At 39.6% G+C, this 26,537-nt stretch overlaps 1 protein-coding gene across 4 annotated transcripts; it reads right to left on the bottom strand.

Moving 5' to 3' along the window:
• On the bottom strand, positions 1-26,537 carry LOC129546087 (uncharacterized). 4 transcript variants are annotated; one of them, XM_055410846.2, is made up of 7 exons: positions 26,156-26,537; positions 25,892-26,054; positions 20,480-20,560; positions 17,416-17,507; positions 15,483-15,609; positions 13,963-14,061; positions 1-4,285 (listed from the first exon to the last, which is right to left on the bottom strand). In XM_055410846.2, exons 4-7 carry the CDS (start codon positions 17,422-17,424, stop codon positions 2,916-2,918), a joined length of 1,605 nt encoding a protein of 534 aa, XP_055266821.1. In that variant the 5' UTR covers positions 17,425-17,507; positions 20,480-20,560; positions 25,892-26,054; positions 26,156-26,537; the 3' UTR covers positions 1-2,915. The 4 variants fall into 4 exon arrangements, with proteins under 4 accessions (XP_055266821.1, XP_088686998.1, XP_055266820.1 ...); XM_088830872.1 differs by having other exon boundaries at positions 26,374-26,536; XM_055410845.2 differs by lacking the exons at positions 17,416-17,507; positions 20,480-20,560; positions 25,892-26,054; positions 26,156-26,537 and having other exon boundaries at positions 15,483-15,627.

Genomic DNA, 26,537 nt, shown 5'->3' with positions numbered 1-26,537 from the left:
TGAAGTTTACTACAGTGATATAAGATTTAATCAATATTTGAAAATCTATCATATTAACAGAGTAAAAAAAAACCCACATTATATTCATTATATGAACTGGTGCATATTTCAAGTAGAATTGCAAGGAAGTATAGAGGATTCATGACAATGTTTACAGGTAGCAAAGGGTTCTCAAAATTACAATGGGCTTGAGAGGGGAGGAACCATCAAGTATGCAGTGCTGTCATTAAAATATGACTCCAGGGTAAAGATAAAGCCAACTTTCATCCTTTCTGTGAAAAAGCCGGGCTTCTAAGAATTTTAAAGTCATTTTCCCACAGAAGCCTCACAGGAAACCCAATACAGAGAAGAACCTGTTGATCTTTTGTCTAACTGAATGAACCCTAATAAAAATCATAGAAAATACACTCTTAAAGAGAACTGTACTTGATGCACTGAAAGCTTGAACTTAATGGGAAACAGTATAAAATTTAAAAAAGGCCTCTGGATGCCAAAACATCTACAGGCCAAAAGCAGTCTGAGAAAACAACTCAGCTATAAACACAGGCTGCATTTTATGAAGAGGGAAAAAAAAAAGTCCAGCATGACTCAGGGTAGAACCAAGAAGACCTCAGTATATAAACATGCTACTTGACAGCAAAGACATGCTTAAATTTGGATTCTGTATTATATAGTAAGGAGAAGGCAATGGCAAGCCACTCCAGTACTCTTGCCTAGAAAATCCCATGGATGGAGGAGTCCACTGAATTTCACAGCTTCCCAAATATAGCAGAGAAATGCTGTGAGAAATTTAGAGGTTAATTCTTTTTTTGAATGAAGTATTCAAAACTTCATGTGTATTTTACACTTCCGTTCCGTTCAGTCGCTCAGTCGTGTCCGACTCTCTGCGACCCCGTGGACTGTAGCCTACCAGGCTTCTTCGTCCATGGGATTCTCCAGGCAAGAATACTGGAGTGGGTTACCATTTCCTTCTCCAGGGGATCTTCCTGACCCAGGGATCGAACCCAGGTCTCCCGCATCGGGGGCAGACGCGTTAACCTCTGAGCCACCAGGGAAGACCATTTTAATTTGTACTAACCCTGGGTGTTCATTGGAAGGACTGATGCTAAAGCTGAAACTCCAATACTTCGGCCACCTCATGTGAAGAGTTGCCTCACTGGAAAAGATTCACGCTGGGAGGGATCAGGGGCAAGGAGGAGAAGGGGATGACAGAAGATGAGATGGCTGGATGGCATCACCAACTCAATGGACGTGAGTTTTGAGTGAACTCCGGGAGTTGGTGATGGACAGGGAGGCCTGACGTCCTGCGATTCACGGGGTCGCAAAGAGTCGGACATGACTGAGCGACTGAACTGAACCACCATTCCAGTTCTCAGTAGCTCGGTTTTAAGTGCTCAACATGCTGCTAGCATCTACTTTATAAAACAGTTCTATTCCATTGATTACACAAATAGCTGCAACTGCTGTTTTTACTGACTCCTGAAACGTATGAAGTACCATGGGAACAGGTACTACAAAAGATGTAGCATTAGGTGAACTAGAGAAAATCTGGATCCTTAATCTTAACTTCCCAAATACCTTATAGCACATTTAATATCCCTATGTGCAGAACTTTAGCTACATCCATAAGTTCTGATAAGTAGCCATTTATAAACACTATTCACTTAAAGCTGGTTATAATTTCATAGACATTTTATGATTATAAAATGATGGAAAATTTCAAATACATGAAAAGAGAGAAAATAGCAAAAACAAAATAAGCAAAAACCATGCGCCTGATTTATCTTACCTTGACTTAAACAAGTTATCTATCCTCACTTTTCTTTTGCATGAGCATTTTAACAGTAATTCTACACATACTGTTTTATGTGTATAAACTTGCTAATTTATCTCTAAGACACTTTTACATAAACACAATGCTATTAGCACATCTAACAAGAACATAATTTCTTAATATTATCTAATACTTTCAATAGTCCCATTTCCCCAACTGTCATAAAAATGTCTTTTGTTTGTTCAACCTGTGATCTAAATGAAAAACACTCATTCATCGCATTTGATTGATACATCTCTTAAGACTTCGTTAACATCTAAGAGTTCCACCTCCCTTTTTTCAATCCATTTCATTGGGTGAGAAGTGTGAGTCATTACTCTCATAGAATTACCCACATTTTATTGGTCTGCTTCCTTTATATCATGTAATTTGTTCTTCTGTTCCCTGAATTTTCTTTAAACTGGGAGTTAGATCTTGATGCTTAATTAGATTCAGGTTCAATATTTTTGGCAATGGTATGTCTTATTGTATCATAGAAGGAGGCATAAAATGTTTTGTCTTATTTTTGATGAGATTAAAGTTGATCAGTGGGTCAGATGTTGTCAACCTGATCTGTTCACTGGGAAGTTCATATAGACCATTCACCTAAAGGTCTTAACACTTCTACTGAGAACTGTGCTAAGGTCCATTATTTCATTATGTCCTGCAAATTCTCTAATAAAGAACTTTACCTCATCAACCTCTAGTTGCCTTGAGCTATGGTTTATACAGGAAATGCAGGCTAAATCACTCCTCCTTCCTTCTGTTTATCAATGCCCAGAATGAGTTGGTGCCCTGGCAACCTCCAAAGGTTGGTATGTACAGATGATAGAACAGAGGTGGTAATAAATAAGATCAAAAGCTTTTTCATATTCACTCCTCTAAGAGAGTTTTTCTATGAATTTCTATTTCCTAAAATTTAACATGGTTTGAGTGGTGATAAAACACTGCTATGTATTCATTAAATTAACCTACTCTTTTAAAACCTCTTGTTTTAACTTTGAGCATGAAGCAAAAGGGATTCCTACATTCAAACACTTCTCCAGAATTTATTTTCTAATGCTCCTTAACACAAAACTCACAGTGGGTGGCTTTCTGATAACTATTTAGTGACATTATGAACGCGCTGATGGTAAGTAAGATGTGAATGCTGCCTAAATGCCTTCTTACATTCCTTACATTTGTATGGTTTCTCACCAGAATGAATTCTCTGATGTTGGATAAGAGATGAATGAAGTCTAAAGGCTTTTCCACATTCCTTACAGTCATAGGGTTTCTCACCAGTATGAATACTCTGATGTTGAGTAAGTTGGGAGAGCAATCTAAAATTCTTCTCACATTCCTTACACTTATAAGGTTTCTCACCAAAATGAATACTCTGATGTTGAGTAAGTTGCGAGAACAATCTGAAGGCCTTCCCACATTCCTTACAATCATAAGGTTTCTCTCCAATGTGAATACCCTGATGTGAAATAAGTTCTGAGTAACGACGAAAGAACTTCTGACATTCCTTACATTCATAAGGTTTCTCACCAGTATGAATTCTCTGATGGAGAGTTAGATGATAGGCACGACTAAAGGTCTTCCCACATTCCTTACAATCATAGGGTTTCTCGCCAGTATGAATTCTCTGATGAAGAGTAAGTTGTTGCCGCACTCTAAAGGCCTTCCCACATTCCTTACAGTCATAGGGTTTCTCACCAGTATGAAGTTTGTGATGTACTCTAAGGCCTGTACTACACAGAAAAGCTTGCCCACATTCCTTGCATTCATAGCATTTCTCAGCAATATTAAGTCTTTGATGTCGAGTAAGGTGTGCATATTGTCTAAAGGTCTTCCCACATTCCTTACATTCATACGGTTTCTCACCAGTATGAATCCTTTGATGGAGATTAAGTTGTCCTCGCACCCTAAAGGCCTTCCCACATTCCTTACAGTCATAGGGCTTCTCACCAACATGAATTCTCTGATGTACACGAAGATCTGCACCACATGTAAAGATCTTTCCACATCTTTTACATTCAAGGAGTTTGTCAGAAGCATGAATTCTCTGATGTCGACTAAGGTGGGCACACTGTCTAAAAGCTTTTCCACATTCTTTACATTCATAGGGTTTCTCGCCCGTATGAATTCGCTGATGGAAAGTAAGTTGCTGGCGTACTCTAAAAGCCTTCCCACAGTCCCCACATTCATAGGGCTTCTCTCTACTGTGAATTCTTGGATACAGAGTAAGAGATGTGCGTTTTCTGTTCTTGGGCATTTTTTCAGAGGTGGTTTTTTTCACTTGCCTGAAATATGCCTCATGAGGACCCTCTTGTCCCTCAAACTTTTTATATTCACAATCTTTCCTGAAAAAAGAGTCTTCAAGGCCGCAACTTCTAATTCTTTCCATTATTTCCCACTGAGAGAAACTTATTTCACAAATATCCTTCACTTGAAATAACTTTTTGGTGTCATATCTGGATTCCAAATCTGAAAGAAAAGAAGATAAAACACAAGCTATTTTCTTCTAGAAAAAGTAAACAAAGAAGCAAATAAAAACTTTATAATAGGAAAAAAGAAAATAAAGTCCGGTTGAAATAAATGTGCTTAAAAGTACTTTAAAAAATAACATAACTTGAGAAAAGCTAAAAAGAATAAAGAAAATGATGAGTTAAGACCAGATAATTCAGAAGCAAATCAAAGTCTGAGATCTCTACCTAAACTTTTTAATGATTTCTTTTTTAGTAAGAATAAATTACAAACACTTTATTATGAAGAACACACCCTTTGTTTACCAAAAGATGTCATTTCAAGCTGTAGACCCCTTTACTCCCTATGTCTGTCCCACCTGCCTCCTTTCAGCTACTAAAATATGTCACAGTCTTTCCATTTTTTAGAGCTTTTTACTGGCTATTAAATCTCCCAGGAATGCTGATGGGTTCTCCACATGGCTGGGTTCTTTTCATCCTTTAGATATCATGATGAAAATCAGAAAAATTATCTGTGCTGACTTCATCTAATTTATATCCTTCATTTTCTATCCCAATAATTTGTTCCCTGCTTCTTAGCACTTTTTTCAATTCTGTTGTGATATATTCATTAATTTTCCAAGTTTTTCTTCTGTGTTCTTACCTTAACAATTTCCCGAGAAGAAAAAATCTTTCACTTATCACTGAATATCAAACCCATAGCACAGAGAAACTATTATTAAGTTTTTATAATTAGTTAATAGTAAAAATACATATGTTGCCTTGCCTCCAATCTTACACCTTTTTTTAGTACTTTCTATAGAGATGGGAGACAAAAGCAAAAGCACACCAATGCTAACTCAATCAAATACATAAATGGAAAAATTTCTTTACATCTGCTCATCCCTCCAGTGGCCTCTTTACTTTCACGTGCAGGTATCTCCACTTCAGCTCGCTGTCTACATAGCTGCAAGTGAACCTCACTTTTGCAACCAAGGTAATGAAAGGTTCTACTTATTTATCTTCAAGTTTATTAACTATACACATGTATATTACAAATATGCAGCCCATTTTGTTTCTTCATACCCTTTCCTATATTCTCCCTAAAGTCATCATAGCCAGTGCCATTTAGTTACTGTCTAGAAAGTATATTAGTGATTTTTCAGTCATAGCAACAGGTTTATAAAATAGTAACATGCTAGTAAAATTCTGAGCAAAAAATGTATTTTTTAAAAAAAATCTACAACATTATTTTTAATATGCACGAACTAGAAAGAATCCAAGTATTCATTAACAGAAGAATGACTGAGAAAAGTTATATATACAGATATGGATACAGCACAATAAGAACAAACTGTAACAGCAATAAGAATGAATAATCTACAAGTACACACAACAATATGGATCATTCTCACTAACATAAGGGTGAGCAAACTAAGCCAGGCATAAAATAATATATACTATATTATTCCATTTTTATAAAGCTCATAAACACTAAAACTAATCTATGGATTCATAAAAAATCAGGCTAGTAGTTAATTTTGATAGGGAGGAATGACTGGAGAAAACTAGAGAGGAGCTTCTGCTGCTGCTGCTGCTGCTGTCACTTCAGCTGTGTCCGACTCTGTGCAACCCCATAGATGGCAGCACCATCTATGGTGCTCCAGGCTCCACCGTCTCTGGGATTCTCCAGGCAAGAACACTGGAGTGGGTTGCCATTCCTTCTCCAATGCATGAAAGTGAAAAGTGAAAGTGAAGTCGCTCAGTCGTGTCCAATTCTTGGCAACCCCGTGGACTGCAGCCTACCAGGCTCCTCTGTCCATGGGATTTTTCCAGGCAAGAGTACTGGAGTGGGATGCCATTGCCTTCTCTGAGAGAGGAGCTTCTGATATCCTACTAAAACTATTTTTGAATCAGTATACTGATTAGCTGAGTATAATTACTTTGTGAAAATTCAGTGAGCAGCATATTATGATTTCTGTTTTCTGGATCTATTTTTAAAAGTTTACTTTAAAAGGATATAATAAAAAGATGTTAAAAGGCAACAATGATTTAAATACTGTAGATAATTTGTGAGCAGAGACAAATAAGTGAATGTCACAGAAGATACTCTGATGACATCTTTCTGCCTCCTTCCGTCTCCCATCCCTCTGTTCCTTCCTCCTTCCCTTACTCTTTCTCTTTCCTTTTTCTCTCTCTCCCTCATCTTCCCTTTCTTCCCTTCAGTTCAGTTCAATTCAGTTCAGTTGCTCAGTTGTGTCCGACTCTTTGCGACCCCATGAATCACAGCACGCCAGGCCTCCCTGTCCATCACCAACTCCCGGAGTTTACTCAAACTCATGTCCATAGAGTCGGTGATGCCATCCAGCCATCTCATTCTCTGTCATCCCCATCTCCTCCCGCCCCAAATCCCTCCCAGCATCAGAGTCTTTTCCAGTGAGTCAACTCTTCGCATGAGGTGGCCAAAGTATTGGAGTTTCAGCTTTAGCATCAGTCCTTCCAATGAACACCCAGGATTGATCTCCTTTAGAACGGACTGGGTTAGGGTTAGGGTTCTCAAGAGTCTTCTTCAGCACCACAATTCAAAAGCATCAATTCTTCGGCAATCAGCTTTCTTCACAGTCCAACTCTCACATCCATACATGACCAGGGGAAAAACCATAGCCTTGACTAGATGGACCTTGGTTGGCAAAGTAATGTCTCTGCTTTTTAATATGCTATCTAGGTTGGTCATAACTTTCCTTCCAAGGAGTGTCTTTTAATTTCATGGCTGCAATCAGCATCTGCAGTGATTTTGGAGTCCAAAAAAATAAAAGTCTGACACTGTTTCCACTGTTTCCCCATCTATTTCCCATGAAGTGATGGGACCAGATGCCATGATCTTTGTTTTCTGAGTGTTGAGCTTCAAGCCAACCTTTTCACTCTCCTCTTTCACTTTCATCAAGAGGCTTTTGAGTTCCTCTTCACTTTCTGCCATAAGGGTGGTGTCATCTGCATATCTGAAGTTATTGATATTTCTCCCGGAAATCTTGATTCCAGTTTGTGCTTCTTCCAGCCCAGCGTTCCTCATGATGTACTCTGCATGTAAGTTAAATAAACAGGGTGACAATATACAAACTTGACGTACTCCTTTTCCTATTTGGAACCAGTCTGTTGTTCCATGTCCAGTTCTAACTGTTGCTTCCTGACCTGCATACAGGTTTCTCAAGAGGCAGGTCAAGTGGTCTGGTATTCCCATCTCTTTCAGAATTTTCCACAGTTTCTTGTGATCCACACAGTCAAAGGCTTTGGCATAGTCAATGAAGCAGAAATAGATGTTTTTCTGGAACTCTCTTGCTTTCTCCATGATCCAGTGGATGTTGGCAATTTGATCTCTGGTGCCTCTGCCTTTTCTAAAACCTGCTTGAACACCTGGAAGTTCACGGTTCACATATTGCTGAAGCCTGGCTAGGAGAATTTTGAGCATGACTTTACTAGCGTGTGAGATGAGTGCAATTGTGTGGTAGTTTGAGCATTCTTTGGCATTGCCTTTCTTTGGGATTGGAATGAAGACTGACCTTTTCCAGTCCTGTGGCCACTGCTGAGTTTTCCAAATTTGCTGGCATATTGAGTGCAGCACTTTCACAGCATCATCTTTCAGGATTTGAAATAGCTCAATTGGAATTCCATCACCTCCACTAGCTTTGTTCATAGTGATGCTCTCTAAGGCCCACTTGACTTCACATTCCAAGATGTCTGGTTCCAGGTGAGTGATCACGCCATCGTGATTATCTTGGTCGTGAAGATCTTTTTTGTACAGTTCTTCTGTGTATTCTTGCCACCTCTTCTTAATTTCTTCTGCTTCTGTTAGGTCCATACCATTTCTGTCCTTTATCGAGTCCATCTTTGCGTGAAATGTTCCCTTGATATCTCTAATTTTCTTGAAGAGATCTCTTGTTTTTCCTATTCTGTTTCTTCCCTTACTCTTTCCTTTTCTTTCTCTCTCTCTCCCTATCTTCCCTATTCAAGAAAGCAATGTAAAACTAATGTAATTTTGTAAAAATTACTGGGAAAAAAAATTTAACACCTCATTAAGGCAAATAAGTTATAAATGATATATAAAATGAACAGTAATTAGCTAGTCATAACAGTAGTAAATAACTAGGTAACAACAAAGGCATGACAGCTGTTATTAAGATGGTGATTTCAAATAACTTACTTGCAAATTAAAAATCAATGATTTAAAGGAAAATAATAGAATAAACACGGAAGTCCCAGACATTGATAAGAAAAATGAGAAAGTGTATACAGCACAAAAGCCCATATGACCTGGTATAAGAAACATTAAACAATGGAAAAAGTAAGAGAATAAAGGAAGTGAGCAGACAATGCACAAAATAAAAATATAAACAGACTGAGGCCAAAATGTCCATATTCACTCATTTAAAAGAAAAAAAAGTAGATGTTACTATACTTACCCTATAGAATTTGAAAGTTTTAAAGAACAAACAAAACATTCCCAGTGTGGATATAGTGAACCTGAGATTTTTTAAAAATTAATTTATTTTTAAATTGAAGGATAATTGCTTTAGAGAATTTTGTTGTTTTCTACCAAACATCAACATGAATCAGCCATAGGTATACATACGTCCCCTCCCTCCTGAACTCCCCTCCCACCTTCCTACCCATCCCACCCCTCTAGGTTGATACAGAGCCCCTATTTGAGTTCCCTGAGACATACAGCAAATTTCCATTGGCTATCTATTTTACATATGGTAATATAAGTTCCCATGTACTCTCTCCATACATCTCACCCTCTCCTCCCCTCTCGCCATGTCCGTAAGTCTATTCTCTATGTCTGTTTCTCTATTGCTGTCTTGCAAATAAATTCATCAGTACCATCTTTCTAGATTCTATATATATGTGTTAGTATATTTATCTTTCTCTTTCTGACTTACTTCACTTTGTGTAATAGGCTCTAGGTTCATCCACCTCATTAGAACTGACTCAAATATGTTCCTTTTTAGCTTCCCTGGTGGCTCAGATGGTAAAGCATCTGCCTGTAGTACGGGAGACCTGGGTTCAATCCCTGGGTTTGGAAGATCCCCTGGAGAAGGAAATGGCAACCCACTCCAGTACTCTTGCCTGGAAAATTCCATGGACTGAGGAACCTGGTGGGCTACAGTCCATGGGGTTGCAAAGAGTCGGACACAACTGAGCAACTTCACTCACTATGGCTGAGTGTAATTCCATTGTGTATATGTACCACAACTTCTTTATCCAATCATCTGTCAATGGACATCTAGGTTGCTTCCCTGTTCTAGCTATTGTAAACAATGTTAACAGTGCTGCAATGAACACTGGGGTGCATGTGTCTTTTTCCGTTTGGGTTTCCTCAGGGTATATGTCTAGGAGTGGGATTGGTGGGTCATAACTGAGACTTTAATATGGCTTCCCTACCTGACATGACACATTAAGACTTTAGCATGCTGAATATTCACATCTAGAAGACTATACTACAGTTGACCCTTTAACACTGGGGTAATGGGGGCCAATACCACCCCTCCATTGAAAATCTGTGTATAACTTTACAATTGGCCCTCCATACCTACAGTTCCACATCCACAGATTCAACCAACCTCAGATCATATAGTACTGTGCATGTGTGCTAAGTCACTTCAGTTGTATCCAACTCTTTGTGTCCCTATGGATTGTAGCCTGCCGGGCTTTTCTGTCTATTGGACTCTCCAGGCAAGAATACCAGAGTAGTTTGCCATGCCCTTCTCCAGGGGATCTTTTTGACCCAGGGATCGAACCCACATCTCTTACACCTCACTGGCAGGTGAGTTCTTTACCATTAGCTCCACCTGGGAAGCCCACAGTACTGTAGTACACATTTATTTTTTTTAAACCCACGTATAAATGGACCCATGCAGTTTAAACTCATGTTGTTCAAGGGTCAACTGTATAAACAACTGAACTGTAATCTTACAATTTCTGTAAAAAGTCTGCCATGATTTTTCCCAAATTCGTTTAGGCCAGTTTTTTCCCCTTCAAGAAACGAAAAGACAGCCATTTCAGTCAATCAAAACTAGGTTCAGTGCTTTGCTAGTTCTGACTATAGATGCACACTGCATTGTTTCAGAGTAGACAGTGAGAAAATAGTAAAGATTGACAGCAAACATAAAAATTCATGAAGGACTCTGCACACAGATTGCTTTACAAGTATCTTTAGATTCTTGTTCTACTTTAAATAAACTGAAACTGGAAATTATAGCCTATGCATTATACATGTGATTTAATCAAGAAAAAATTGGCTGGCCCAACACTGAAACAAAGGACAAACTAAATATCAAAAGACATATACAAAATATTTAACACTCAAAATAAACCAAATACTAGTTTGTAGTCTATTGAATCAAAGGGCTTTATTCTAGTAAATGAGGCTAATGCAAAAGCAAAATATTAGCCCATCTTAGAGCAATGTAACAGAGAAGGCAATGGCAAGCCACTCCAGTACTCTTGCCTAGAAAATCCCATGGATGGAGGAGCCTGGTAGGCTGCAGTCCGTGGGGTCGCTAAGGGTCGGACACGACTGAGCGACTTCACTTTTCACTTTCACACATTGGAGAAGGAAATGGCAACCCACTCCAGTGTTCTTGCCTGGAGAATCCCAGGGACGGGGGAGCCTGGTGGGCTTCCGTCTATGGGGTCACACAGAGTCGGACACGACGGAAGTGACTTAGCAGCAGCAGCAGAGCAATGTAAAAGGAGAAATGTTATTTCCATTGGCAGGATATCAACTTTAATTAAAAAGAAAATAAGGAGCAAATTACCTGGTCATAAAGTTAATTTGTTTCCTGAGATGATGTCTTCAATAACTTTGCTGATACAAGACGGTATGAATGTAGAATATTTATGACAGAAGCAGTTTTAGTCACATTAACACCAGGGTTAATGTATCCAGAGATCTGTAAATGTTAAAACCTTATAACCACAGAATTGTATTTCTGAAAGTCAAAACTGATTAAATACTAAATAATCAATACTGAATTCCAAATAATTTTCACATTTGGCTAATTTTATTGCTAATTTCATCAAAGAATAAGAAGCAATGGAAAGAAAAATGTTATTCTCCCCTTTACCATGTTATCCAACCACTTAAGTTCATATTCTTATCATACGCATTGGTTTTCCTTCATAAATTGGCTCCTATTTCTACTCATTTACTGAAAGTCACTGCTTACAAAAATCACCCTCTCTCTTGATGCCATCAGTTTTCCTCTTTGAAATCATTCTCTTCAGCCTATATATATAGGCTGAAGGTCCTAATACCTCACATCTTAAGATACTTTCCCTGTACCCCATGTGTCTGCTTTTATGGCAAAATTCCTCTTAAGTGTTACATACATTTATTTTCACCACTGTCTCACTTTCTTTTCCTTTTATCTCCTGCTAACTTTAAAAGAAACCAAAATTTCATTACAGAGTATTTCTAGCATACACAAAAGTAGAATAGTAATATTAAATGTACAAGTTATCTATGGACCAGCCTCAACAACATCAACCAAGCCCAATATTGACCTATGCAGACCCTTATCCACTCTCCTCACATTGTCTGAAGCAAGTCCCATAATATATTTTGTAATCACTTCAGGATTTATCTCTAAAAGGATTTAAAAAACAATTGTAATACCATTACCCAAACCTGAAAAAACGAACAGTAACTCTTTGTCGTTGTTGTTGTTCAGTCGCTAAACTGTGTCCAACTCTTTGTGACCCCATGAACTATAGCACACCAGGCTTCCCTGTCCTTCACCATCTCCCGGAGTTTGCTCAAACTCATGTCAACCATCTCATGCTCTTCTGCCTCCTTCTCCTCCTGTCTTCAGTCTTTCCCAGCATCAGGGTTTTTTCCAATGAGTTGGCTCTTCGCCTCAGGTGGTCAAAGTACTGGAGCTTCAGCTTCAGCATCAGCATCAGCCCTTCCAATGAATATTCAGGGTTGATTTCCTTAGGATGGACTGGTTGGATCTCCCTGCTGTCCAAGGTACTCTCAAGAGTCTTCCCCAGTACCACAGTTCAAAAGCATCAATTCTTCAGCCCTCAGATTTCTTTATAGTCCACCTCTCACATCCATCCATGACTACTAGAAAGACCATAGCTTTGACTAGACAGACCTTTGCTGGCAAAGTAATGTCTCTGTTTTCTAACATGCTGTCTAGGTTGGTCATAGCTTTCCTTCCAAGGAGCAAGCATCTTTTAATTTCATGGCTGCAGTTACAATCAGCACTGATTTTGAAGCTCAAGAAAATAAAGTCTGTCACTGTTTCCATTGTTTTCCCATCTATTTGCCATGACGTGATGGGATTGGATCTTAGTTTTCCTAAATGTTGAGTTTTAAGCCAGTTTTTTCATTCTCCTCTTTTACCTTCATCAAGAGGCTCTTTAGTTTCTCTTCACTTTGACCCTATAGCATTTCTCATATTCTGACTGTATTCCCAAGATGTAGTAGAACATGTTCCTCTATCTTCCTCCAATAAATTAGTGGTTGGCTAATTCAGAAGCTCCATCAGACTTAGGCCCACTTCATAGGTGATACTGTATTCTTTCATTTGAAGAAATACAATCTGACTGTCTCTATTTCTGTGATGTTATCAGCAGTGATGTTCAGTGTCTAGATCCAATAGCTCACTACAGTTTCCAAACTGGTAATATTCTAAGTCTACAATCCTTCATTTATTCACTGAATACTTTAAGAAAAACATGGGCTTCCCCAGTGGCTCAGCTGGGTAAAGAATCTGCTTGCCAATGCAGGAGGCATGAGTTTGATCCCTAGCTTCAGAAGATCCCACACAACACGGAGCAACTAAGCCTGTGCGCCACAATCACTGAGCCTGTGCTCTAGAGCCCATAAGCCACAACTACTAAGCCCACACGCCACAACTACTAAAGCCCGCTTGCTTAGAGTCCGTGCTCTGCAACAAGAGAAGCCAGGTCAATGAGAAGCCCATGCACTGCAATTAAGAGTAGTTTCCACTCACTGCAACTACAGAAAACCTGCATGCAGCAATGAAGACCCAGCACAGCCAATAAATAAATAAATAAATCTTGGGGGGAAAAGAATTTACAGAATTAAGTATATTTTATGTGGTTGTAATACATTTCAGTTATGTATACAGATGCTTAAATGATTCCATCTTTTACAGGTTGAAGAGCCTTTGCCAACTGGTTCCTCTTCCCTGACTACCCTATCTAAATTACCCCATTAACCCATCATAATTCCCCATATTCTTACTTCCTCACTCTTCTTAACAATATTTAATCACTTCATGATACTAATCCATTTTTTACTGTACAATTTCCCTACTACAATGTAAACGCCATGAAAAGAAGGCAATGAAGAAATATATACCTAAGAGGTAAAATACAAAAGATGATCTAAGTAGAAATTAGATGCAAAATACAAGTAACATGGTGGTCACTGGGGAAGAAAGCTTTCTCCCATTGAAATGGGAAGGAAACAGGACAGTGAAGAAAGAAGAGATAAGTGGAAGTAGAGATGAAATTTCTTTGGTTGTCCATGCTGAGATCTAAGTTTTCTTCTCAGGTGTCAGGTCTCCCCTTCATAATCAACAACTAAGGACTATGTTTCTTCCCAACCTGCAGGGATATGCTGTGACACAGTAGCTTACCCTCCCCTGATAAGCACTTACTCACCGAGTCTCCATCTTCTTTTCTCATCCCTCACAACCATCCAGGGTTCTTTCCCTTGCTCTAACAGAGTAATTACATCTGGCTTAGAAATGGAACATCCTCCTTGAAAAAAAACCACAATAGAACATAATATAGAAAGTATAAAACTGACCAAGGCTTCAGAACAAAGAAGAGTAATTGGACTGAAAAAACATTCATATTAGAGTTACTTGAGAATCACAAGAACAGAGAGGTAGCAATATTGTCTTATTATAATTGATAATTCATACAGGCTTTGTCTCCAGAGTAATCATTGAGAGCACTGGCTTCAAATCCTGCCTCTGTCACCTGAGTCACTTACAGGCTCAGTTTTTTCAGTTGGAAGAATAATAATATATACTCATAAGTAAATAATGATATATTAAATAATATATTAAAAATATAAAATAATAATGTATCCTGGAGAAGGAAATGGCAACCCACTCCAGGATTCTTGCCTAGAGAATCCTGTGGACAGAGGAGCCTGGTGGGCTGTTGTCTATGGGGTCGCACAGAGTCAGACACAACTGAAGTGACTTAGCGTGGCAGCAATGTATACCCATAAGATTTTTGTGAGGTGTCACTTAAGTGCCTGGATGAGTGCCTAGTACATACTAAGCACTATACATGTTCATTAGTTACTATTTTTGCTTTTATTTAAATATTTTGCTAGGAGGAAAATAACTTGTTTCTCGCCAATATATTCTCATCCAATGTCAAATGCAAAGTTCATATATTTTCAACTTTTAATCATAAGATTTAATGTTTAAATCTATTAAAAAGATAATGTTTGTTGTAGTAAATTGAATGTGTCCACTTGAATTTCAACAAACTATTGATTTAACCCAGTATCATATACACTATATCAACTTTTTCAATAGGTATGTACAGCCAGACACCTCTGTCTTCTTACTCACACTGCAGGTAAGTTAATAGACCATCTACAACAATATGAAAACAGACTTCTTCGAAAATGGTTTTGCTCTGAATGTCTAAGAATTTATATCCAACTGTCATTGCTGCTGCTGCTAAGTCACTTCAGTCGTGTCCGACTCTGTGCGACCCCATAAACGGCAGCCCACCAGGCTCCCCTGTCCCTGGGATTCTCCAGGCAAGAACACTGGAGTGGGTTGCCATTTCCTTCTCCAATGCATGAAAGTGAAAAGTGGAAGTGAAGTCGCTCAGTCGTGTCTGACTCTTAGCAACCCCATGGACTGCAGCCCACCAGGCTCCTCCGTCCATGGGATTTTCCAGGCGAGATTACTGGAGTGGGTTGCCATTGCCTTCTCCATCCATCTGTCATTAAAGAGAAGCAATTATATAATAGAAAAGGCAAAGGAAAATATAAAGGTCAGTGATTAAAGCTAATGGTGCTATTAAATAGTTTAACAGCTGAAAGCACCTTATTCTCAAACTACAAAGCAGATAGTCGACTAGTTTTTAGACAGCCAGTCCTGAAATTCAGTCATGTGAATTTTTACATTATTTGACACAGATAAACTTACCCAGTGACACCAAGTTGCTATAATTCTCTAATATCACATCTCTGTATAAATTCCTCTGATTTGAGTTCAGGCATTCCCACTCTTCCTGAGAAAAGTCCACAGTCACATCTCTGAACATCACCAAATCCTGAAATGACAAACCCATGCTTTATTTGTAAAATTATTTATTTCTGTATAGGGTCATATGCCACATATTGTCTCTATTTGCATATCCTTCCCTTTCCCTTCTTTTTTAAAATAATTCTTTCAGAAAGTAACTTATAGCTTATGCAAAAACAGGACATGGGTTGACTCTGGCTCACAAGCTACAGTTTGCCTACTACTGCTATAGACAAAGCTTCCTATATACTGTGGTATACCGAGTTATACTTCCAGATATGCACAGGTAGTTAATCAGTTTCACCAAATCGTAGCAATATTTTCTTAGGTCAGTTTCCCACAGCAAAAGAAATAAAAGCAAAAATAAACAAATGGGACCAAATCAAACTTGAAAGCTTTTGCACAGTAAAGGAAACCATCAATCTTCTATTGATGGGCACAAAAGAAAACAAAAATGAAAAGACACCCTACTGAATGGGAGAAAATATTTGCAGATGTGACCAACAAGGGGTCAATATGCTAAAAATACCAAGAACACATACAACTCAATACCAAAAAAAAAAAAAAATCAAAAAAATGGGCAGAAGACCTAAAAAGACATTTTTCCAAAGAAGACATTCACATGGCCAGGAGACACATGAAAAGATGCTCAACATCACTGATTATCAGAGAAATGCAAATCAAAATCACAAGGTATTGCTTCACACCAGTGATAATGGTTATCACTCAAAGTCTACAAGTAATAAATGTGGAGAGGGTGTGGAGAAAGGGAATCTTCCTACACTGTTGGTGGAAATGTAAATTGGTGCAGCCACTATGGAGAACACTATAGAAGTTCCTTAAAAAACTAAAAATAGAGCTACCGTATGATCCAGTAATCCCACTTCTGGGTATATATCGAGAAAATAAAATTGGGTCTGGAAAAAATTCAATTTTATTCTTTAATTTTAATTTTTAAAACAGAGATCCAATTTCATCATTATATGTATCATTAGCATTTCCCCCTATTATAACAAACCCTTTACTGAATATTTTAAACTTACAAAATAGTCCATTTATAGATATGTTGGCCTTAATGATTATATTTAGATATTTCTATACTTTTAAATATCCTAAGTTATATTTACAATTTAGGTTATACAAAATTTCTAAAGCTGCAATGTCTAACATGCTATCTTAGACACGTGTGGTTACTGAGCATTTGAACTGTAGCTAGTACAAATTTAGATGTGCTATAAAATCTTCATAAGACTTTACAAAAAAAAAGAATGCAATATATCTCAATAATTCTTATTTTGGTTACACTTTGAAATGATAACATTTTGCTATATTGGGTTAAATAACACACTAAAATTACTTGTGCATTTCGTTTTACTTTTTAAAATGTGATACTAAAATGTTTAAGATTATGTGCCTTGCATATTATTCTATACTTTTTATGAGACTGACATGAGACCTACTGTGCTAAGAAGGCACTAATTTTATATGTTTAATACTGGACACTGCAGCTCTAAAGTGTTCTCCAGTCCTGAGTTTCTCATATCAGTTGTCTCCCTCAAGGGACTTCATTTCTGCTTTATCGCTGCTCTAGACAAAGACTGAACACACAGGAGACTGAATAATTTGGTCAATTCACAAATGGACATGGATGGACAAGAGAGGGGCACACAGGAAGGGCCAGGCTGTCTGGCTCCATCCTTCACTAGAATGGGAACATCTAGGAAGAAGCTGTTGGATGCGGATATGTTTGGAAGTTTCAGGACAACGAATGAGAATGTTCACATAAACTTGAAAAATATTACAACATTCCAAATTGAGAAAAATACCAACTTACATGAGCCATGATTTCAGAGTTGCAAGAAAATGGTTAGTTTTTCTCAAGGGTCATTTACTGAAGAAGCAGAGTCCACAGACAGAAGCCAAAAACTGGAAGAAGAGTATGGAGCCATAAGAACAAAATCCCAGAGCCCCCAAATTTTAAAAACTCACATGATTTCTCCATTCCTACATGCAACACCCCTCCATCACCCCTCCCGACACACAGACAAGTTATGAAAGGTTAAGAGCTAATTTAGACAAATACATGCCCTCCCCAAAACAACAGGAAAATCACTGCACAAGGATAGACATGGAGAAGACTCTCCAGAAGAGGACATTTCCAGCTGTTTTGGCAGGAGAAATTCCGGGCAGTCCTCCACCTCAGGGAGACTGATCTGGACTCAAGAAAAGGCTACCCAGACCTGTCCTGAGCAGAGATCCATCTCCCCTCATTCCCAGTTTTCCCAGCTAAGAAGTGGCTACACATCTAAATCAGAATATCCTTCTCAGACTCAGGAATCTGGCTTGCCTACCCAACCCTGAAGACAGAAAACATTATAGAGAAGAGTTTTCCAAACTATGCCACACATTGGAATCACCAGCAAATTTTTTTTTTTAAGAGAACTTAGTGTATTTTTTAACATTTTATTTATTTGACTGCACCAGGTCTTAGGCATAGCACCTGGGATCTTTAATCTTCACTGCAAGCATGTAGGATTCTTTAGTTACAGCATGCAAACCCTTAGTTGCAACATGTGGGATCTTCTATTAATAGTTCCCTGATCAGGGATTGAACTGGGCCCCCTACACTGGGAACACAGTCTTAGCCACTGGACCACCATGGAAGTCCATTAGCAGACCTTTAAAATATACTGATGCCTGACTCCCATGCCCTAAACATTCTGATTTAATTAGCAGAGACAGCTGTGACTCGGGAATCAAAATTTTTAAACTTTCCCCAGGTGACCATAATGGGCAGGTTTAGTAATCAAACTTTGTATGCATCAGAATCACCTGAAAGGCTTATTAAAATACAGTTGGCAGGGCCCCGTTCCTCAAGTTTGGCATTTACTGAAGCTGGGGTTGGGCTTGAGAGATTCCATTTTGAAAACATTTCCACTTTGATACTGATGCTGCTGGTCCAAATGCCACAATTTGAGAAACACTTGCACAGACCATGCCTAGCAGTCTTTATAATGGCAAAACTGTACTTGCACACTGGGATCTCTTCCTCAAGGCTGAACTATCTTTCCGAGAATCCTCAGAGCTCACCGTTCACCACCTTCCTATTAGGAATCATCAGCACTGTCTACATGATCTCATTTCAGTTCAGTTCAGTCGCTCAGTCGTGTCCGACTCTCCGCGACCCCATGAATCACAGCACGCCAGGCCTCCCTGTCCATCACCAACTCCCGGAGTTCATTCAAACTCAAGTCCACAGAGTCGGTGATGCCATCCAGCCATCTCATTCTCTGTCGTCCCCTTCTCCTCCCGCCCCCAACCTTTCCCAGCATCAGAGTCTTTTCCAGTGAGTCAACTCGTCGCATGAGGTGGCCAAAGTATTGCAGTTTCAGCTTTAGCATCAGTCCTTCCAATGAACACCCAGGATCGATCTCCCCTAGAATGGACTGGTTGGATCTCCTTGCAGTACAAGGGACTCTCAAGAGTCTTCTCCAACACCACAGTTCAAAAGCATCAATTCTTCGGCAATCAGCTTTCTTCACAGTCCAACTCTCACATCCATACATGACCACGGGAAAAACCATAGCCTTGACTAGACGGACCTTTGTTGGCAAAGTAATGTCTCTGCTTTTTAATATATTATCAAGGTTGGTCATAACTTTCCTTCCAAGGAGTAAGCGTCTTTTAATTTCATGGCTGCAATCAGCATCTGCAGTGATTTTGGAGCCCAAAAAAATAAAGTCTGACACTGTTTCCACTGTTTTTCCATCTATTTCCCATGAAGTGATGGGACGAGATGCCATGATCTTTGTTTTCTGAATGTTGAGCTTCAAGCCAACCTTTTCACTCTCCTCTTTTACTTTCATCAAAAGGCTTTTGAGTTCCTCTTCACTTTCTGCCATAAGGGTAGTGTCATCTGCATATCTGAGGTTATTGATATTTCTCCCAGCAATCTTGATTCCAGCTTGTGCTTCTTCCAGCCCAGCGTTCCTCATGATGTACTCTGCATATAAGTTAAATAAGCAAGGTGACAATATACAACCTTGACGCATTCCTTTTCCTATTTGGAACCAGTCTGTTGTTCCATGTACAATTCTGACTGTTGCTTCCTGACCTGCATAAAGGTTTCTCAAGAGGCAGGTCAGGTGGTCTGGCATTCCCATCTCTTTCAGAATTTTCCACAGTTTCTTGTGATCCACACAGTCAAAGGCTTTGGCATAGTCAATGAAGCAGAAATAGATGTTTTTCTGAAACTCTCTTGCTTTCTCCATGATCCAGTGGATGTTGGCAATTTGATCTCTGGTGCCTCTGCCTTTTCTAAAACCTGCTTGAACATCTGGGAGTTCACGGTTCACATATTGCTGAAGCCTGGCTTGGAGAATTTTGAGCATGACTTTACTAGCGTGTGAGATGAGTGCAATTGTGCGGTAGTTTGAGCATTCTTTGGCATTGCCTTTCTTTGGGATTGGAATGAAGACTGACCTTTTCCAGTTCTGTGGCCACTGCTGAGTTTTCCAAATTTGCTGGCATATTGAGTGCAGCACTTTCATAGCATCATCTTTCAAGATTTGAAATAGCTCAACTGGAATTCCATCACCACCACTAGCTTTGTTCCTACTGATCCTATTTTCTTGGTACCCAGGCTGGGGAAAAGTGAATTTGTAAAACCTGAGTATGATAATGAAATAACCCACTAGTTAAAACTCAATAGTAACTAAGGAGTTGCATTTAAAGGAACTGGATTAGCAGATTTTAAAAACAGATAATACTTATCACTAAGACCGGAGAAATGGACACTTGTGGTATGGTATAAAAAGAATGAAATGACACATGGAAAATGATTATAACGAGAGCAAAAAAAGTCAAAATGGACTTGGAATAAGATTTTATTGTGTTACCTCTGCTGGATGGTATCCCACGTGATCTTTATTTTGTTCTTCCCAGCAGTCTCTCAATTTTTTAATCAAGAAATTTTTAATCTGTAAAAAAAAAAGGAAAACTTTAATTTGTATCACTTGTACCTGGACATAAATTTAAAACAGCTCTATAAGGGATATCACAAAAAGCCCCAACAATTCCATCCCTGCTACCCTTTCTCCTATCTTCCAAATCTAGAGGCAACAATTTTCACTTCTTTTAGCTATTTCTTTTGTTATATAAATACCATATATTCAAATCACATGCTAATATTACTACTTCAGCTATCTTTTATCCACCCATCTCCCACTTCATGTGTGCATGATTGCATCTCCCTATCCTTCCAATATGTGCTTTTTTCCCCAGTGTGGTTTTGTTCTATCAAAGATACTCAGTTTCTATGACTATGACTATTTAAATACCATTACCAACTGAACTATATAGTATAATCAGATTATTTTGCCTTTCTTCTCTGAGTTTAAAATGATTTTGTTTTTTGTAAGATTCATTTTCTCGGTAATTATCATTATTTCTCAAACTCTCACTCAAATGAAGGATCAGGAGGATGAAGCTTCTGGCATAAAATAACAGAACTGTCCACTTCATACTCTAAGAATCCTTCAGAAATAAAGCCAAATACTTCAGAGTTATCACTTGTATCCCTAGATGGCAGAAGTCAATGCCATATTCCTCAACATTCCTACCTCTGAAATCCCACATGACCCTGAAGTGAAAAGTTGGTTAAGTAATAAGACCTAGAAAGCCTGCTGAAGGAATTGTTCAGGCAGTTTTGAACATCACTCCCCAATAACTTATTTCTTAAATACTTGATAAAACATCCACAAACAGAATAATAAAGTAATCATTAAATGCTGAGTTTTAGGAAACTTAAGGAATGGAAAATATCCAAGACACACTGAAAGGAAAAAAAATCAGTTTAAAAAATATATAAAATCCAAAAAAATATATATATAAAAAATCCATAAAAATGTTACAAAATCCATGAGAATATTGAATTTCTCTTTATTAATTTTTTTCCTCTTTTTTTAAAAAATAATGAGTTTCTTTTTTTAATAATTTTATTTATTTATTTTTGGCTGTGCTGGGTCATCACTGCTATGAGCAGGGGCTACTCTCTTGTTGCAGAGCACAGGCTCTAGGGCACACGGGCTTCAGTAGTTGTAGCATGTGGGCTCAGTAGTTGTGGCTCCCTGGCTCTAGAGCACAGGTTTAACAGTTGTACATGGGCTCCCTGGCTCTAGAGCACAGGCTTAATAGTTGTATATGGGCTCCCTGGCTCTAGAGCACAGGCTTAATAGTTGTATATGGGGTAAGTTGCTCCACAGCATGTGAGATCTTCCTGGATCAGGGATCAAACCAATGTCTCCTGCATTGGCAGGCAGACTCCATACTACTGAGCCCCCAGGGAAGACCCCTGAATTCCTATTAGAGGTCTTGCTTTCCTTTAAATTTTCAATTAATGTTATCCTATTCAGAAATAAAACTATATACAAAACCACAAATGCTTGTAAAAATATTTTTGGGAACATATGCTCTAAATATGAATAGTGATTATTTCTGGATGTTGGGAATATGTGTGTGTATGCTTGCTGCTGCTGCTGCTGCTAAGTCACTTCAGTCGTGTCCGACTCTGTGTGACCCCATAGACGGAAGCCCACCAGGCTCCCCCATCCCTGGGATTCTCCAAGCAAGAACACTGGAGTGGGTTGCCATTTCCTTCTCCAACGTGTGAAAGTGAAAAGTGAAAGTGAAGTCGCTCAGTCGTGTCCGACCCTTAGCAACCCCACGGACTGCAGCCTACCAGGCTCCTCTATCCATGGGATTTTCCAGGCAAGAGTACTGCAGTGGCTTGCCATTGCCTTCTCCGGTGTGTATGCTTAGTCAAGTCCAATTCTTTATGACCCTATTGACTATAGTGTACCAGGCTCCTCTGTTCATGGGATTTTTCCAGGCAAAAATACAGGAGTGGGTTGCCATTTCCTCTTCCAGGGGATCTTCCCAACCCAGGCATGGAACCTGCATCTCCTGCAAGTCTCCTGAACTGCAGGTGGATTCTTTACCAGTGGGAAGCCCTGCTGAGGACTATAATTTTTATTTTCTTCTTTAAGTTTCCTTAGTTACTAAATATTTCACAAGCTTGCATTAAGTACATTATCTGAAATTTTTAAAAAGCTATTCCCATTAAAAATAATTTTTTAATGATTTGGGTAGACAGGTAGTCATTAAGAAAACTGATTACATAGGCCTGCATAAGTGATAACAACAGGGAAATCAATGTCACTGAAAAAATAATTATTACCAGTTCTTGAATACTGTATTTCATTAACACCCAGAAACCCTTCTGTGAAGGATCACAATGCTGATTCACGACATTTCCAAAAATCAAGAGATAGTATGCACAGCAGGCAGAAAAAAATGCTTATTTCATAGCAAATGCTCAATCATTTGAGTTGACTCCTCCTGAATAACCAATTACTAAATCCTGGCAAAAGATCTTATTATTCCTTACCTTAGTGTTCAAGATACATAGGTAACAACAATTTCTTAAAAATTTTTATTCAGAACAATAAATACTTCCCAATATTATGTTGTATGGTTTTTTCTTATGACTTTATAATCTTTATTATCCCATAGCATTCCATCATATGGATGAAGTGTGAATCACTTAACATTTCCATATTGTTAGACACTAGTTTTTTAAGATTATCCTCAAAATTATTCCTATTTATTCCAGACTTCGATTCTAGACCAGTGAAACTCAATCTTGTCGGGTCTTATAAAACTCTATCATGAAATTATAAGTAGGTAGATTACCCTCCCGGAGAAGGCAATGGCAAGCCACTCCAGTACTCTTGCCTAGAAAATCCCATGGATGGAGGAGCCTGGTAGGCTGCAGTCCGTGGGGTCGCTAAGGGTCGGACACGACTGAGCGACTTTACTTTCACTTTTCACTTTCACACACTGGAGAAGGAAATGGCAGCCCACTCCAGTGTTCTTGCCTGGAGAATCCCAGGGACGGGGGAGCCTGGTGGGCTTCTGTCTATGGGGTCACACAGAGTCGGACACGACTGAAGTGACTTAGCAGCAGCAGCAGCAGCAGATTACCCTCCTAAATTAACCACTGAAAAATATTTACAATATTTCTTTTTTTTTTTACAATATTTCTCTATATATATATATATCTTTGATTTTTTCCCTTGTCCTGAAAACCCATAAACAGAACCCAAAGACTTCATGTTAAGAATCCCTATTCTGGTCCATTTGCTGTTGATTTTTCTGCTTGCATTCATCATAAATAACTTCACATTTTCATTATTCTTGGGAATAAAGAAAGTTGATAGGGAACGATTAAGAAGCATCACTAACAGTAACCACTAACATAATTAAACACTATTCTACTATGGTAGGTAATGTTTTAAGGGCTTCAACAGATATTTTTCAGGTAACCTTCAAAACAACCCTGTGAAGCATATACTATTATAATTCCAATTTTACATATGAAGAAACTGCAACACAGTTTTCTTTCGACTGCCCAAACTCACTTAGATTTAAGTGATAGTCAGGATTAAAACGGAGAAGGTAATGGCAAGCCACTCCAGTACTCTTGCCTGGAAAATCCCATGGATGGAGGAGCCCGGTAGGCTGCAGTCCGTGGAGTTGTTAAGGGTCAGACACGACTGAGCGACATCCCTTTCACTTTTCACTTTCACACACTGGAGAAGGAAATGGCAACCCACTCCAGTGCTCTTGCCTGGAGAATCCCAGGGATGGGGGAGCCTGGTGGGCTTCCATCTATGGGGTCACACAGAGTCGGACACAACTGAAGTGACTTAGCAGCAGCAGCAGCAGGATTAAAATCCTCTTAATATAGGTTCAAAATTCTTAACCACTGCATACACCTCTCTTCCTCTATCCTAAAGAAGTTTAAGTGTTAGTCGCTCAGTCCTGTCTGATTTTTTTCCACCCACAGACTGTATTCTGCCAGGTTCCTCTGTCCATGGAATTCTCCAGGCAAGAATACTGGAGTAAGTAGCCATTCCCTTCCCCAGGGGATCTCCCCAAGACATACCCAAAACAAACTCATGCTACAAAATTTCAGTTATAAGATAATAAGCTCTGAAGACCTAATGCACAACATGGTTACTATAGATAATAATAATGTATTACATACTGGAAGTTTGCCAAGAGTATATCTTAAGTACTCTTGTCACATACACAAAAGAGTTAACCTTGAGAGGTAATGGTTAGTCGGTGTGGTATTCCGTTCTATAATATTTACATATATCAAAACATTATGCTGTACACATTAAACAATTTTTCATTTGTCGAAAATAAATAAAACTCATGCTACCAAACTCTAACCACATCAGGCTGGTACCAAAAAGTTCCACTCATGGATTCCCTTTGGGAAAAAAAAGCCCCACTCCTACTGTAGAATAATTAGAGATATCTATGTATGGATGTGAGAGTTGGACTGTGAAGAAAACTGATCACTAAAGAATTGATGCTTTTGAACTGTGGTGCTGGAGAAGACTCTTGAGAGTCCCTTGAACTGCAAGGAGATCCAACCAGTCCATTCTAAAGGAGATCAGTCCTGGGTGTTCACTGGAAGGACTGATGTTGAAGCTGAAACTCCAGTACTTTGACCACCTGATGTGAAGAGCCGACTCATTTGAAAAGACCCTGATGCTGGGAAAGATTGAAGGCAGGAGGAGAAGGGGACGACAGAGGATGAGCTGATTGGATGGCATCACTGATTCAATGGACATGAGTTTGAGTAAATTCCGGGAGTTGGTGATGGACAGGGAGGCCTGGGTGCTGCAGTCCATGGGGTCGCGAAGAGTCAGACAGGACTGAGCGACTGATCTGAACTGAAACCCAACACTACTTAACAAATCACAGTCCAAAGAAAACATAAACGGTAACTTCCAAAGGGCTACTTCCATCATTAGAAACTGCTCACACAGCTACTGGATTTATAGCACATGGTTAACTAAGGTGGCTCAGTGGTAAAGAATCTGCCTAAGAGACACGAGTTCGATCCCTGGGTCGGGAAGATCCCCTGGCGTAGGATATGGCAACCCACTCCAGTATTCTTGCCTGGAAAATTGCAAGGACAGAGGAGCATGGCATGCTGCAGTCCGTGAGGTCCTGAAGAGTCTGACTGAGCATAACTAACTGAAGAATTTCTGGGCAACAGAAAGGGGAATGTATAAACTGGGTCCCCTGCCAGGACGTAGGTAAATCCTAAAGTCCAAATCAGTAAGTAGATTATTCTTACGCAGGACATTTCAAGAGAAGGAAATTTTAACAATCTCGTGTCCCAAAAATCAAATGCATTTCACGCAAACAAAGAAGCAGCAGGAACTCACAAAGAACGTGGCTTTGAGAGACGCAGCAGCGATTCGCTTCACTTCATAGGCCTCCGGAGACTGACAGGGCTCGGGAAGCAAACCCGGTTGATTACATCGCAAGCGTTTCTGGACTCGGTCAACACCCACCGTCCACGCCCCCTTGACCGTCGCTACCCTCCACCTGCAAACACAATGGAAAGATAAAGACGGGAGAAGGTCCGCGGCTCTGGGTCGGCTGTAATCCTGACACCACAGCCACCCACGCTCGGACGGCCAACGAACCTTGCAGGGGACTTTCATTCAGAGGTTCCACCTCCCGTTTTCCTCTCAGGCCTTTTCTCTACGGCCAGGCCTCTGTGGTCGAGGCGAGGAAGGCGACAGGCAGGACCGCCGGGAACAGGCCGGGGCGGCACCCAATTACCGCCGCACGAGATAACCCCGCGCCGCCCAGTCTCAGAACTGCAAAGCCCTCACGCCGGCCTGAGGCCCCCAAATCCAACCTCGATCTGGTCCGCAGAACCTGGCCCGTCTCGCGCTTCTTTCCTTCCGAAGAGCAGCGGCTACCACCGAGCCCGCCTTACCACCCTAAGGCTGCGCCAGACTCGGGGGACCGCCCAGCGCTCAAGACCACGGCGCCGGAATTCCGGAGAGTGCCTTCTCGGTC

Source organism: Moschus berezovskii, chromosome 22 (assembly GCF_049115385.1).
Source record: "Moschus berezovskii isolate FMDL1 chromosome 22, NW_MosBer_1.0, whole genome shotgun sequence".
NCBI classification, from domain to species: Eukaryota; Metazoa; Chordata; class Mammalia; order Artiodactyla; family Moschidae; genus Moschus; species Moschus berezovskii.
The sequence above is the reverse complement of the archived record's forward strand: the minus strand, read 5'-3'. Positions and strand labels throughout refer to the sequence as shown.